The sequence below is a fragment of the Staurois parvus genome, unplaced genomic scaffold (assembly GCF_062004578.1).
Source record: "Staurois parvus isolate SC_StPar_1 unplaced genomic scaffold, SC_StPar_1.0 ptg000081l, whole genome shotgun sequence".
In the NCBI taxonomy this organism is placed as follows: Eukaryota; Metazoa; Chordata; class Amphibia; order Anura; family Ranidae; genus Staurois; species Staurois parvus.
The window spans coordinates 14,754,913-14,771,340 of record NW_028317877.1 but is presented as its reverse complement, the minus strand read 5'-3'; the positions used below and the strand labels follow the sequence as shown (position 1 = coordinate 14,771,340).

The 16,428-nt window shown below is 40.6% G+C and overlaps 1 protein-coding gene across 1 annotated transcript in view; it reads left to right on the top strand.

The window, feature by feature from the left end:
- The window catches only part of GALNT2 (polypeptide N-acetylgalactosaminyltransferase 2), a 177,950-nt gene that overhangs the window by 63,564 nt on the left and 97,958 nt on the right, over positions 1-16,428 (top strand). The window contains exon 3 of the mRNA XM_089669800.1: positions 10,272-10,425. Within this exon, the coding sequence (XP_089525926.1) occupies positions 10,272-10,425 (154 nt within the window). The remainder of the gene's footprint in view (positions 1-10,271; positions 10,426-16,428) is intronic.

Here is a 16,428-nt window from a genome sequence, read left to right as displayed (position 1 = left end):
CAACTTTTTGGCAGAGGGCAGCACATTTTCCTCAAGAATTTGATGGTATTTTGCCCCATCCATTTTTCATTCTATCCCGACAAGTGCTCCAGTCCCTGCTGCAGAGAAACACCCCCATAACTGGATATTACTACCTCCATGCCTCACTGTGGGTATGGTGCTATTTGGATGGTGAGCTGTATTGGATTTCCACCAGATGTATCGTTTAGTGTTGAGGCCAAATTCAATTTTAGTCTCATCTGACAGCACCTTTTTCCATGTGACCTCAGAATCTTTAAAGTGCGTTTTGGTAAAGCTCAGTCATGACTGCTTGTGGCCTTTCTTGAGGAGTGACTTTTTTTCTTGTAACCCTCCCATACAAGCCACATTTGTGGAGAATTTGTGATATTGTTGTCACACGCAATGACCACTCTTTTCATAAATTTCTGTAACTGCTTCAGAGTTGCTGTAAGCCTTTTGGTAGCCTCTCTGACCAGTTTCCCCCTGGTTCTTTTATTCAGTTTGGATGACGTGCTGATCAAGGAAGAGTCTGTGTTGTACCAAATACCTTCCAATTCTTAATAGTAGACTTCGCTGTACTTCTAGGCATTCATAAAGCCTTTGAATTTTTTCTGTATCCATCTCCTGCCTGTCCACAACTTTATCCCAGAGATCTTTTGACAGTGCCTTGCCACCCACAGTTGATTGTTTGCTTCAGTTGCTTTACCAGGGACTGAAATGCTCCAGGAAAGCTTTTTTTCCAGCTCTTTTTCAGAGTAAGATGGCTTTGTGTGCAGTTGAGAAGGTGATTAACTACACATGAGTTTACAAGTCATTTTTAGAAGGGGGGTGATCCTTTTTCCAGCTCAATGTTTCTGTTTTTGAATTTTTTAATGACATGTTGGTGTTATAGCTTTCACTTGGATGTTATAAGTTGCACTAAGTAAATACAACTGGATAAAACAAAAGCTGTATCTGTCTTCATTTCAGGCTGCAAAGAAAATCTGATTATTTTAAAAGAGGGTGATTTTTTTTTTTTAATTGAGAGGTTTAATCTTTCCTTAATACATGGTTTCGCAGGGCTCTTTCCCTCCCGTTCAGATTTTGCTGACCCTCTTCTCTGATTGTGTGGCTGCCCCTTTCACTGACATCATTACATACAATGTCAGACCTGCAGCGATTTGCTTGTATGTGTCCTGCATTGTATGTGATGAAGTTAAGGGCCCATCAGCATACTGGGGAGCGAAGAAGAGTACTGGCTGCTGCAGGACTGCAGAATAGGGTAAGTGTTCTTCACCATTATTTCTACCTATCCTAAATGAGTAATAGATAATGAATATATTGGGTAGGGGATGCACAAGTTTTTTTTGTTTTTTTTGGAGTTCAGCTTTAAAGTGGTAGTGGTTTGTAGGAAAGTCTTTCATAATGTGCTAATATGCGATGCATACTATAACATTATGCTCTTAACTTGCAAGGAGAGGATCTTTTTGTTTTCTTTCTTGTAGTTTACTATTGCTTTAAGCCATAAGGAAATAGTGTAGCCTAAGCCTATTCAGGGATGTAATATAACCATTTTGTTTTAAATGTCACAATCTGGTCACAGCCTCCTTTTTTTTGTTTATAGACAGAATCAATAATTGTAAATGTCATCTTGTTATCTACTGTATGTTTAGCTTCCCTATTGCCTTTCTGTAGGCAGGTCTTTCACAACTTTGTTGTGTTATAGTAACTGTGCTGTGCGACGGTTCTTCGCTTTCAGGGTGAATTTAAGACTGCTACAGGTTTGTCTAAACAAGCTTAGGGCTGTTTATCCTTCTGTGGATTCAGCCTTTCTCGAGAAACCTTTTCAGGTGAGGAATATTCTCAAATAGTTTAGTGCAGAGTGGATTTGATTTAAATCACTAATGAAAGGCTTGATTTAAATCATAATTTTTATATTCCAAGAGTTTTTATTGAACTATTTTACAAAAAACCAAGTAGTACAAATGAACAATGTTCTATCGCACATAAAAATATAAAACACTGATAACAACGAAGTTTGTCACAAAGCAATTGGTAGTTAAGGCAAAATGCATATTATCACCACAAATTGGGGATTGGGTGTAACTCGCCCAACCAACATAAGAAGGAGCATTGTAGAGAAAAAATAAATAAAGAAAGAAAAGAGTGGAGGAGAGGGTCAAGGTGAGGGACATTTAGGCACAGAAATGTATTGGTTCCATGTGCTATCAAATTTTTTGGAACTATTGTGTAGGATACAGGTGAGTTTGTCATTAACCATAATCCAATTCAGTTTCTTTTTAACATAACCAAGCGGAATAACCAATTGCTTCCAATGTCTAGCTATAGTAATTCTCGCTGCCAACAATATGTAGGTGATCCAGTTATGGGACTTCTTGGGAACATTGTCTGGAAATTTAGGAAAGCGCGCCGTCTCCAGGGATCTGCGAATATTTACTCCTGTCACTGAATTGATAAAATTGAACATGCGAATCCAAAATCTGGTAGCTATCGGACATTGCCATCAGATGTGATAAATAGAGCACGCCCGGCCACAACGCCGGAAACATATCGCAGAAGCAGACGGATGCATCCTCGCAATCCGAGTAGGGACCATATACCATCTCAACAATGTTTTATAGGTTGCTTCAATTAGGGTAGTATTGATAGAAATTTTGGATAGTGCCAGAGCAATATCTTGCCAATCCGATAATTTGTAGTTGACATCTAGGTCCCGTTCCCAGTGCTCCATATAGGGACGTTTACAACTCGGATCAGTGAGGAGTGTATATACTGTAGAGACATGACCTCTGGGGAAATCCCTATTCTGGCAGGAAAGTTCAAAGGTGAATCATCCAATAAAGTAAGCTTCGAGTGGAGAAATGAGACAATCTGGTTATATCTGATTTCAGTAGCAGGCATTTGTAGCTTGTCTTTAAAATATTTTAACCTCTTGCCTACCAGGCGCTTATACCCCCTTATTTACCAGGCCAATTTTCAGCTTTCAGCGCTGCCGCACTTTGACAATTGCGCGGTCATGCAACATTGTACCCATATGAAATTTTGATCATTTTTTTCTCACAAATAGAGCTTTCTTTTGGTGGTATTTAATCGCCACTGGGCGCTTTACTTTTTGCGCTATAAATTAAAAAAGTGCAAACAATTTGAAAAAAAAAAAAGTTTCTTTGTTTCTATTATAAAATTTTTCAAACAGGTATTTTTTCTCCTTCACTGATGTGCGTTGATGAGGCAGCACTGATGGGCACTGATAGGCAGCACTAAAGGGCACTGATAGGCAGTACTAATGAGGTGGCACGAATAGGCGGCACTGATACAGCACTAATGAGGTGTCACGGATAGGCGGCACTAATATGCAGCACTGATAGGCGGCACTGATAGGTGACACTGATGATGGGTACTGATAGACGGCACTGACTGGCATCACCGCTGGGCACTGACTGGCACAACCCCTGGGCACTGACTGGTGGCACTGACTGGCAGCACTGCTGGGCTGCACTGGTGGGCAGCACTGGTGGGTGGGCACAGGTGGGTGGCACTGGTGGGCACAGGTGGGTGGGCACAGGTGGGTGGCACTGGTGGGCACAGGTGGGTGGCACTGCTGGGCACAGGTAGGTGGCACTTCTGGGCACAGGTGTGTGACACTGCAGAGTGGCACAGGTGGGTGCACTGCTGGGCACAGGTGGGTGATCTGCTGGGCACAGGTGGGCGGAGCTAGTGGGCGCACTGCTGGGCATAGGTGGGCGGAACTTGCGGGTGGCATGGCTGGGCACCGATCATCAGGGCACTGATCATCAGTGCCCTGATGATCGGTGCCGATCCCCGCTCTGACAACTGCCGGTTCTCGGCAGTACTTTCCTCACGATCTGACAGCGTGAGGAAAGTGCAGCCGAGAACCGGCACTTGCATTTCCCTGTGATCAGCGTGTCATTGGACACCGCTGATCACGTGGTAAAAGGCCGGTATGATTGGCCTTTTACCACATCACGTGATCAGCTGTGTCCGTAGGACACAGCGATCACGGAGATCGCCGGGTGCGCGCGTTCTGGGAGGACGTCATATGACGTCCACTCAGAACTGGCCGGCCGCAGTTTAGCCGTCATTCGGCTATCTGCGGTCGGCAACTATTTAAAGAATGTATGCAAGCACAATCCTATCACAATCCTATCCGCAACGAGCCTTTATTTATCCACCATTGAAAAGGGGCAGGTGTTAAACCAGGTACAAATTTAGGGTTGAAAAAAACCGGAGCTACAGGTGTATGTGAAGATGCTAATGACTTGCGATGGCAGAGTGGGGCACAGTATAGAAGGGCGCAATCGATTAGGAAGCCAAAATAACGCACCAATAGCCAGAGGGTGACAGGAAAGAGCTTTGATAGAAACCCAGAGGGGAGAATTTCCCCCAGCAGTGGTGTAAGCCAATTGAGCAATTTGCACAGCTTGGAAATACACATGGAGATTAGGAAGGCCAATTCCACCACGTGGTTTGGAAGCATATAGTGTCTTTTGGTTCATCCGAGGTCTTCTATTGTTCCAAACAAAGCAGAGCACCTCAGCTTGTAGATGCTGCAATTTTCATCTCGGAATTGATACCGGTAAGGTTCGGAAATAGTATAGCAATCGGGGCAAAAACTTCATTTTAATCGAGTTGACACTGCAAAACCATGATAAGGAATAATCAGCCCAACGGCGAAGATTGTCTTTAAGTGTTTTAAAGAGGGGAGGGTAATTAGCTTGATATAGTGTTTCGATTGAGGTGATTAAGTGTATCCCTAAATAGGGCAACGACTTACTTGCCCACTGAAAATCATAGAAAATTCTAAGCTGCTGTTTTTCAGAAATGGGTAAGGAAAGATTAAGGGCTGTTGTGTTTTGGGAATTTAGGGAAAGCGTAAATCATTTTTAACCACTTCCATACAGGGAACTTTTACCCCCTTCCTGCCCAGGCCAATTTTCAGGTTTCAGCGCTCTCACACTTTGAATGACAATTGCGCGGTCATACAACACTGTACCCAAACTAAAATTTTATCATTTTCTTCACACAACTAGAGCTTTCTTTTGGTGGTATTTAATCACCGCTGGGGTTTTTATTTTTTGCTAAATTAACAAAAAATAGTCCAAACATTTTGAAAAAAAAACACGTTTTTCTTTGTTTCTGTTATAAAAGTTTGCAAATAAATAATTGTTCATTAATTTAGGCCAAAATGTATTCTACTACATGTCTTTGGTGAAAATAACCCAAATTAGTATTTATTTAGTCTGTAGGAAAGTTATAGAGTTCACAAACTATGGGATATATCTGAATATTGATCAATCCTGAAGTTCTAACAGCCAATCTAATTTCTTGAGGTCCAAGAATGTCAGAACAGTACAGATATCCCCCAAATTACCCCTTTTTGCAAAGTAGACAGTCCGACATATTTCATAAGAGGCATGGCGAGTTTTTTGAAGTTGTAATTTTTTTGTCATTTTTTGGAAATGAAGAAATAAAAAAAATGATTTTCGCAATTTTTTTTTTTTTTTTTTTTTTTTTACATACTGTCACCAGTGCAGTACAGCGTCATCATATAACTGGCATGGCGGTGATCAGGGACACTGACTGGTGACAGTACAGAAAAAAAATTTTTTAGTTTTTTTTTTGTTACTTTTTTTTCTTTTTTTAAGATTTTTTTTTTTTCATATTTCACTATGACCAAAGTAGTATAATGTTACCATAGTAACATTGTACTACTTTGGGGAAGTGATCTATATTTTTTTTTTTTTTTTACACAATTTGCTTTATAGCAAAGAATTACTTTGCTATAAGCAAGCATTTACCTGAATGAAATTGATTCATTCAGGATTTTTTTTTTCTTAACTGTGATTTGGCCACAGCTAACCACATGACAGAGCTGGGCTGTGATTGGCCCAGCTTGTGCATGTGATCGCTGTGACCACACTTGTATACAATGGATGGCATGATAGGAAGCCATCCGTTGTATACAACTGTCATGTCACCTGCTGTGATTGGTCAGAGCAGGTCACATGGTACTGGCAACGGGGCCAGTACACAGAGCTGTCATCGGCCGTGTCCGAGGTACACAGCCGGTGACAGATCGCGCCGCAGCATGGCTCTGCTGGCATGCAAACTGCACATGCCTGAAAGGACACCATATGGCGTCCACGCGGAGGGACGAGGGTTTTTGCCAGCCACCATTCGGCCATAGGCCAGACGGGAACCAGTTAAAGAGCAAATGTCATCTCTGTCCCGCAGCGGCTCCTCCTCTGACCCGTTGTCAACTCACCGATCGTCCCATTCACTTTAATGGGATGGCTGGTGATGCAGTAGTGACACAACAAGGTGAGAGACGTAGCAGCAGCAGGTGAGTGGATGCCCGCTAACAGGCGCTGCCACGAAGGCTCTAAAATGACAGGTGCTCTTTAAATGTAAGGACTCCGACTCATTCTTGCTGGTAGTTCGAATCTTTAATATTTACAAACCAAATTAAGGTTTTCTTTTTTAGAATAATAAGCTGTCAGGTTAGTAAAAGAGTGATATCAGATCCAATTTTAGGTTAATAGGTTAATCACACTTAAGTGGAGAACTACTCAAATTCTTTTAGGTCATGTTTTTTCTCATGGTTACTGTGAAATTGTGAAAGCATCAATGCAGTGCATGTCATCTCAGCTTGCAGAGCTTGGATTCATTGAATGAGTTTACCAAAAATGTAAATATTGCAGAATATACAGCCTCATGCTACATAACTAAGCTCCATTTCAAGCTGAATAAACTAAATTATTAATGTATCTTAAATAGAAAACTATCTTTTAGATAGTTGTTTTTTTTTTTTTTTTTTTTACTCCAAAAGCATTTTATTAAAATAAATTTGATAAAAATGGAAAAAAAAATCCAGTTTAAATGAGAAAAAAATCAGATTCTAATTAAAAAAAAAAATCTGTTTTTTTTTTCCTTTTAACATAAAAAAAAAAAAAAAAAAGATTTTTATTCACTCTGGTTTAGTGGTACTTGTGTCTTTTTTTAAAATTTTGTTTCCTTTTGGTCGTACTCTTCAAGAAACTAGCAGTTACATTCAGGGCTGTCTAGAGATCTGGCAGCATTTTTAAAGGTTGTGATAAATCCCAGGTGAATGAGAGGCAGCTACTTACTCATGTCTAGTTTTAAATTGAACTTTTGTGTTACTCTAGAAGAGTCAGTGGTGCTCCAGATGAGCAGAAACCAGGAGAAAAAGAGAGATAAAAAGCCACAACAGAGAGCCTTCTGCGGGTATTATTCAGTTGTACGTATGGGGAAAAGTATGGCAAAACATGTAGAGTGTATACTTGCATTCATGAGGTTGCTGGATACCCGTTCTAGGGTCAAGCAACCTAGTTTAGTACGTGTGAAAAATATGACTGACCACGCAGAGTGTGGTCAGTTGTACTTGATGCTTGTCTGGATTTTCTGGAAATGCTTGCACCACACTAGGTTGCAATCAGATCTAGTGAACAATGGTAAAAAGGATTAGGCCCCAAAATGGAACCAGTGTATGGTGGTCAGCAGAGGTGCCCATTCAATAAAAAGATGCTTCCAAGTAGATTCTTCAGGAAGGTCAGTATTGATCATAACAACAAGTTAAACCACCATCAATGCGTTTTTGTTTCTCTTTAGTGGACATTTGTCAGTAAAAGGTGTACTATACACTTTAGTGGGTACAGACTATACTCTGGGCTGAAGCAATGCACCCAGATCCCACCTATTAAAATGTATTGTGCACTTTTCCTAGCAAAGTGGCCACTAAGGAGCCTTGAAAAGCATTGATGGTTTTAACCTGTTTTTATGATCAGTAAATACCGACCTTCCTGAAGAGTCTGTTTTAGAAGCACCTTTTTATTGAATGGGTACCTCTGCTGACCACACACTGGTTCTGTTTTGGAGTCTTATTTTTACTTGTGCTGCCTTAACCAACTAAAATAATCGTAATAATAAACATCTTTATTTATTGCTTAGTAACTGCTCAAGTTCTTCATTTGAAAATTGAACAATTGCAAATAGGGGGAAGCTGTGTTCACTATAAATCATTTTGTTAGAAAAAAAAAAAAAAGAAATAAACGTGATTTTTGCTTGCACAATTGGTTGTTTGGGAACACTGCTTCATCTTTTTTTTTTTTTTTTTTTTTACTGATCACAGTAAACCTTCTCTTTTGCAAATGAACAATCTGTTGATATAGTAAATCATCCCCACTGTTTCCAAGGGTAGGAGGAGCTTGTGCAGATGGTTGGCGAATAGGAGAGCGAAAAATCCATGGAGAGATTTACTCTTTTACTTTTTAGGTCTATTGGACAGAAAGGAATTGGTGATCTGCTTAATTGGATACAGATGACAAAACAAAAACCTTACAGGGGTTTTATCCATTCCCTATATAAATGTTTTCTTTTTTTTTTTTTTTTTCTTTTGTAGCATGTAGTGAATCTAACCTCAAACAACAAGTTTCACCTAGCATTGTGTTTTTTTTTTCTTTGTTTGCCATGTTAAATTTTCTCATCAGTTTTGTACAAAACTAAACTGATCATATAGTTTTGGAATTGCCGTTCTAAGGTATGTCATATATCTTTTAAATTGTTTTGTCTGCCAGGTTCATTATTATGGGAGTACAAAGAAGAGGGATGGTGATAAGCTGAGGGATCGTTAATATGACATTGAAACAATAAAAAAAAAAATATATGGCTATTTGTTGATGCTTATGCCTCTGATGTGAGTTATTTGGGCTTACGAGTAATAGAAAAAATAATTAAAATGGCATATAATGTGTGAATTGTTTTTACATATCTTCTGATGAGAAGCATATTGGATGTTTATTTTGGATTCTAGGTATACTCATGGCTTTAAATTTAAGTGTCCATTTTAAAACTCTAATCACTGATTGTGATACAGGGATGAGATTGACCGCTATATGAAATCAAATATTGGTATACATTGTGGTTTTTTTTTTTTCGTTTTTTTTTTTTTGTTGAAGCTGGCTTCCTACTAAGGAACTATATACTTTAATTAGATAGACTTTTTGATATTCTTTAGGTCCTAAAGAATATCTAAAGTTTAGGATTTATGATGGTGGCTTTTGGCTGACAAGATTTTTTGTTTGTTACTCTAGAAATCAGTTAAAATAGAAATATGGGAGCTGTCATTGCTGACTTTTTTTTTTTGGTGTAAAAAGATAGACAGAAACCAGGTAGTAGGCAGGGGTAACTTTTGTTGAGTGAATCGCTCAGAATTCCTGCCAAAAGCTGTTTTGAGTGAACTGGACACAAAATTGATATGAGAAGAACATATCTTTACGTAAAATGTTAAAAAATCAGATGTGGTTGTAAGGTGTATTATTATTATTATTATTTTTTTTTTTATTACAGTTTTAGAATAAATTTATAGACATTTTAGGGCTGGTAACAATGACATCAGTTTGAGATGCTTCTGAGATCATTAGTTCAGACTTGTATGGGGATGCAAACCTACTTGAAATGAATAGCCTGTTGACACAGACTCTTACCAAGCCACATACACAAGGATGTGGCATTTTCTTTCAATATATACAGTGACATTGGTGCTGTAAAGATATATAAATGTAGTGTTTTATATATGGTAAAACATTAGATTCATATTACAAGACCAGACTTATTGAAAGAGATGATTAGGAGCTGCCATTTAGTGTGTATCTCCGCTATAGATATGTCTTACAGCTCATTTCCTATCTAAAGTAGTTACAGCTTAAGTACAGAAGCCTGTCCCTTTCCAGCAATCTGTGATGAAGCAGTGGTCTCCCTGAACAGGTCAGATGCATCCCTTGCTTTGTCAAACCTATACCTCTGCAATCGGAAAAGCTCATACTCCCTGCTGATAGATACTCTGACTCAGCAGGGGGCATGTTGAACCTTTGCAGACGAATTTCTGCTTCCCAACAGAGAGCATTGGTCCCATTTTGCGGCATGCTGACATTAGACAGGCTTTTCTACATAAGAGATGGCTGCTTTTAGAAAAAAACTTCACTATAAGACATTGAACACCTTTCTGTTTTAATGCAGCTGGAATGTATTTAGTGGATTTCAACTGAATATTTAATTGGGCTTTAACTGTGAAAGCATGAACTATGCATTGTAATCCATCACCAGCTATCCTTAAGGACCAGTAAAGTGTTGGAATTATTTGCACTACCCATACTACTGTCTTTAATTTGTTTTATTAAACCAGATGATTTGAACGTATTTTTTTTTTTTTTCCCTCTTTTCTTTTTCCACCTTAGGTAAGGTACGGTGGCAGGACTTTGACCAAGATGCTTATGTTGGTGTAACTGTAGTGAGACCTGGTCAGGATGCTTATGCACGCAACAAATTTAATCAAGTGGAAAGTGACAAACTGCACATGGACAGAAATGTTCCTGATACAAGACATGACCAGTATGTATGCAAACTGTTAAGTGACACCTGTAAAAACTGTCTTGTTTAAAGTGGAATGGACCAAAGATAACTAATCTAAAAATGGCTCCCTTCCCCTTCTAACACCTATACTAACCACCCTGTAGAAGAAAGATCTGCAAACGTACCTATTTTCAGTCCACTCCGGTCCAATCACGCATTCTCCCCTGTGACGGCCAGTGCTGGGAGAGAATGCTTGACAAGGGCTGGAAAGCATGAGTGGTGACGTCAACCATAGGCTTACTATGGGCCATCCATTGTCAGCTCTCCCCTGAAGCTGCTGCTGGATGACACATGGAGTAGCCTGAAAATAGGTAAGTGTACAGATCTTTCTTCCACACAGTAGTTCGTAATGGTTTTTGAAGGTGGTGGGACCTTTTTTAAGATTGGTTAACTTTAGCCCAGTATTCCACTTTAAAGTATAGCTAAAATGTAACTTTTCTTGACAAAATGGTGAGGGGTTAGAACCTTTGTCAGGTTTTTAGTGATACCTGCTTCCTGTCTAGAGAGATGTACCCAATTTGCTCTAGAGACCAGGGAAGGGAAATTCTCACTGTAGAGAGAGTTCCTCTCACCCATTGTGTTTGCTGGACAGGAAGTGGAGAGAAATCTTCTCAATGGGACACAGTTTTTAATAGAAAAAAAAAGTTTTCCTGCTGTATCCAAAATGGAAAAATATTTTGAAGGACAACTACCATGACAGGTATTATAAATTGTATGCAGTATACAAAGTAATGTGTGTTCGTTCATCTCATGCAGCCCAGACTGTTTTGCAGATCTGACAGGGTTTTGGGGGTTTGGTACAAACTATCATGGTGACATGGCTACTTACAACAGTTACCTTTTTATTTATAAGGTTTGAATCCCCCCCAAATAAGAATCAAGGCACCTGAAATTTGAAATATAGAATTATTTATACCAAATACTATAATTATGGGTGTTCACCACATTCAGTTATCCAAATAATGATTCAGATTTTTTTGATCGTGGTGCTTTAAACTGAAATGAAGAGCGTAGAAACAACTGAGCATTACATCTTTACTTGAGAGTTTTTTTTATCTGTCAGGTCTGTGAGTTATCACTTGACATTTAATTCATGCAATAATTAAACGTAGATCATTCTTCCAACTCCTTGTACATTAGAATAAGACAAGTGTTACAGAGCAGTTTTACTTTCTTACATAGGAAATTTTCCATAGAATCTTTTTGTAACCCAGTTTGCTGACCACATACTCTGGAATTGTTTTTGGTATATACAGACCTTTCCTTGGATTGTTTTGGTCTTCAGCACAGCTACTTTATTTAGAGAGCTAAGAAAAAAAGCCTATCTGCAGGTCAAAATAGAACTGGCCGTTGGATGTGGCACAAGTGACATATTATGCATGATATCTCCAAATTAGGGGGCAGCAGTGAGGTATGGATGACATGGCAGATGAATTGAGAAACAGATGAGCTTAGGTTGCCTAAAATAAGCATAGTAAATGGGGTATTCCAGTCAGTCCTTTAATATGGAGGGGGCCTAGTATAAACTAAAGTGCATCTACCACCATGTAAATCAAAGCAATAACCTATATTGCGAAATGTTAGTATAGGAGATTTTGAGTGCACCAGTTTTAGTAGCGCCCCCACCCCCCACAGTCTCATTTTACTGCTTGCCTCTCTCCCAGTCTAGGCTCTGTGTACAGGGGAATGATACCAAGTCAAATATAGGTACTTAAAGGAGAAGTACAGCCAAAGTCCCAGTGGGTCACCGTTCGTTCTGCATTCCTGTGACCTGTTTTCAGCTGACAGCAGGTTGAAGCCCGCTGTCGGCTAACGTCACTCAGCCAGTCCAGACTGGGGAAAGATCCCGACTTTAATGTATGGGAGCAGCACCTGGCTCCCTCCTCCTCCACAGCCCAGCGCTCCAGTGAGCGCTGGGGGTGCAGAGCAGACAGTCATCGCTGTCTGCTCAGAGCAGCTGTGAGAACTCTGCAATCAGCGTTCATGTGATCGCTGAGTTCTCACCCTTAGAGCCGGTGGGGACAGCTGCAGCATTGGACCGATGCTGCATCCACCTAGGTAAGTGTGATTTAAAAAAAAATATATATACCGTATTTATTCGAGTATAACGCGCAAAATTTTAAACCAAAAAAAGAAATCAAAGTTTGGGTGCGCGTTATAAACGAGGGTTGGTGTGTGGCGGCCGATCCATTGAGGGCGCAGGCGCTCACTGTACGCGAAGAAAAAAAAAAGTCCCCTGTGCCGGCCCCGCCCCTTTAAGGGGCGGCGAAAACAGGGGATCGTTTTTTTTTTCTACGTCCCCTTGTCGCGTACAGTGGGCGGCCCGAACTGGCGAGATGCACTGGTGGGGTGACGCAGTGGCGGCCGGTCCATTGAGGGCACATGCGCTCACTGTAGAAAGAAAGAAGAAGAAAAAACGTCCCCTGTGCCTCTTCATTTCGTATGGTCGCTTCTTCATTTCCTTTCCTCGCCCACACGTTACGGTAAGCATTGCTGTTTTGCTGTGTTCTTCATTTTATAATCATATTCAGTGTAGTGTTCTTCATATTATTTATTGATATACTGGTACCCGTTAGATGGCAACTCAGGGAATCAAGAGAAAACGTTCTGCATATGACGCTTCATTCAAGCTCAAAGTTGTTGGTCATGCTGAAATTCACGGAAATCGAGCAGCTAGCCGAGAATTCACTGTACCAGAGACGAATGTTAGAGAATGGAGAAAACAAAAAGTCGTCCTGAAAGATATGAATAAAACCAAAAAAGCACAACGAGGGAGACAAGCCATGTACCCAGACATGGAGAAGGAACTTTATGAATGGATCATTGACCAAAGAAGTAGTGGGTACATTGTCACATCACTCCACATTAGACTTCAAGCCCAAAAGTTTTGCAAAGATTCAACCTTCAAAGCCTCTAATGGATGGACACAAAAGTTTATGAAAAGGCATGGACTTGTAATACGCCAGAAAACAAAGATAGCGCAGAAGCTGCCAAGTGATTTAGCAGAGAAGATCACTTCATTCCATACCTTTATAATCAACCAACGCAAGCAGATTAATTTTGAACTTTCACAGATAGGCAATATGGATGAGACCCCCATGTGTTTTGACCTACCAGGCAACAGGACAATTGACAGCAAAGGGAAGCACACAGTCCAGATTAAAACCACAGGCCATGAGAAAACTCATTTTACGGTTGCGTTATCCTGTATGGCAGACGGTTTTAAACTTAAACCAATGGTGATTTTTAAAAGAAAGACTATTCCAAAAGGAGTTAAATTTCCACCAGGTGTCGTGATCCATTGTCATCCTAAAGGATGGATGGATGAGAAGGGCATCATGTTATGGTTAAATAAAGTTTGGAATACTAGACCAGGCGCACTACTGAAGAAATCCATGCTTGTATGGGACCAGTTCCGCTCACACCTGACAGACACTGTGAAAGACAAACTGAAAAGTCTAAAGACATTTCAAGCTGTGATTCCAGGTGGACTAACCTCTATTCTTCAGCCACTCGATGTTGTTTTAAACAAACCCTTCAAAGACAGAGTCAGGGAAAAGTGGATTACCTGGATGAAATCCGAAGACAAAGAATTGACTGCAAAAGGAAACCTCAAGAAACCTGGCCTATCTCTCGTGACATCTTGGATTAAAACATCATGGGAAGACATACCAAAAGAAATGATCATCAAGAGTTTTTTAAAGACAGGCATCAGCAATAAAATGGACGGCACAGAAGACGACCTGCTGTGGAATTCAGACTCAGAAGAAAGCGAAGAAGCTGGAGAAACAGATGTTCCTGCCAACTGGGACACTGATGATAAATTAACTCTAGAAGAATGGGAACAACTCTTTAGTGTATCTGATGATGATGAATCTGACTTTGAAGCATTTTAAATAAATATTGTTACCGGTAATTTTATGTCGGTATTGTGTTTACCTTGTCAATAAATGATTTTTATCATGGCCGCACGTGTTCAACAACGTTTGTTAATTACAATGCTTGGTCTGAGCCGAGGAAAAGTGAAACAAAATTTTATACCGATTTTTAATCGAAAATTAGGGGTGCGCATTATACACGTGTGCGCGTTATACTCGAATAAATACGGTATATTCTTATACTTCTCTTTTAATACCATTTGCTTTGAAAAATACAATTAGGCTAGGTTCACATATGTGCGGGTGGTGCGGCTATGGATCCTCACGAAAATCTGTGCAGCAGCACCACCCGCACAGAGGAATGCGGACCCGCGGGCAGGTGCCATTAGTTGTAATGGCATGCTGCCCGCACTGGAAAACGCAACCGTACTGGGAACCGAAGAAGTGCAGGGACATCTTCCCTGTGTGTCACGGGGCATGGGAGTCCATTCAAATAAATGGGCTCTCGTGCCTGCGCAAAACGCGGCCCGCACGGCCGCATATGTGAACCGGAGGTTAGGGCTGAACTCCAGGCAATCAGCTAAATACACAGATGAATGGGATAAATGGGATCTATTTTGCCTGCCATTGATATTATAGTATGAACAGGAGCCGGGCGCTGTGTAGTTTTGTGATAAAAGTAATACACCTTTATATGGAGGTGTGCCTTTTAATAATTGTCCTTAGAATATTTTTTATATTTCAATTGCAATCCGATCCTGTTGTGAGACGAGCCGTCCGCTCCTGATTATCTCCTTGATTATCCCCCTGGTTGTTAAGCCGGCCCCTTCTTCTGTGCAGGTCTCCTATAAAATGGCCGATTGCTGGACTTTTCACAGACTTGATAAAGCGCATGCGCGCGAAACATGTTGTCCCGGCAAACGGCCTCTTCCGTTTAAAGCTGTGGCTCCAGCGAGAGTTCCCCCCCCCCCCCCATCTCTCTACATTGTGGTGACGTCATCCGGGATGCTGGGACATTGGATACACGTGGTCCCTGCACTGACAGGCATTTTACTCTCCACTACTTCCCTCTGAGTGGACGGGCCGTCCATCTTGGAACCTGGCTTCTTAAAGCCACAGACTGGATATCTATTTTTTACCATATAAATTCTTAAAGGCACACCTCCATATAAGGTGTACTACTTTTATCACAAAACTACACAGCGCCTGGCTCCTGTTCATACTTCCCACAAACTGATGTGTTTTTACCATGGCTGCAGTGAGTTTTTTCCCCACTAATCACAGTTGACATATACCATTCACTTATTTCCTTTGGGACACATCTGTGCGCTTTTATCCAGACCGTTCTTCCATTGATATTATAGTTTTACACCAAGTCCTGAGATTTACACAGCTCTGACCCCAGCATCACCTTGTCCAGCAGAGGAGGGGACCTGATCTTTGTCATATGCAGTTTCACTTTCACGAACAGGTCCCCTTTCCACCCATATCCTGTGACTGGATAGTAGAAAGCAGTAAACTGATCTGTCACTCTGCTCTTTGCTTCTATCAGTATGTTCCTTGCACTGCAGCACACCTGATGAGTTGCTTCTGCTGCTTCTCCCTCTTTGAGATCAGCTGTACAGACTATGCAAAAAAAAGATCCAAACACAGTTGAGTGTACCGGTATAGGTTAGTATTTCCGTTTTAATGCAAATAGATGAAAGTTAAAAGAAGAACCAAAACAGCCCATTGAAGCTGCCAGTAGTAGAAATGTTTCAGATTGCAGCTGTAATTAATTATATGATTAGTTACTGCCAATTATGTTTGACTTAGATCTATATTTAGCCACTTAAATTGTTTAGTTGCTCGGCTGATGAAGGGGATAAGCTTCTCCGAAATGAGATCCCCAAGCAACAGAATCCTGTGATTGTGCAGAAGAGGAAGAGGCTGGGGACCGGCAGAGAGGAATGTGTGTTTCAGTACGAACGCTCACCCCACAGACCTGATCTCGATCTGCGCTGGTTACACCCGAAACAGTACTTTCTTTTTAAAGCTAATGTACAAGGATTTTAATGTGTGAGTTCATGATTTGAACCCCTTTTCCTTTACAATTGAAATACTA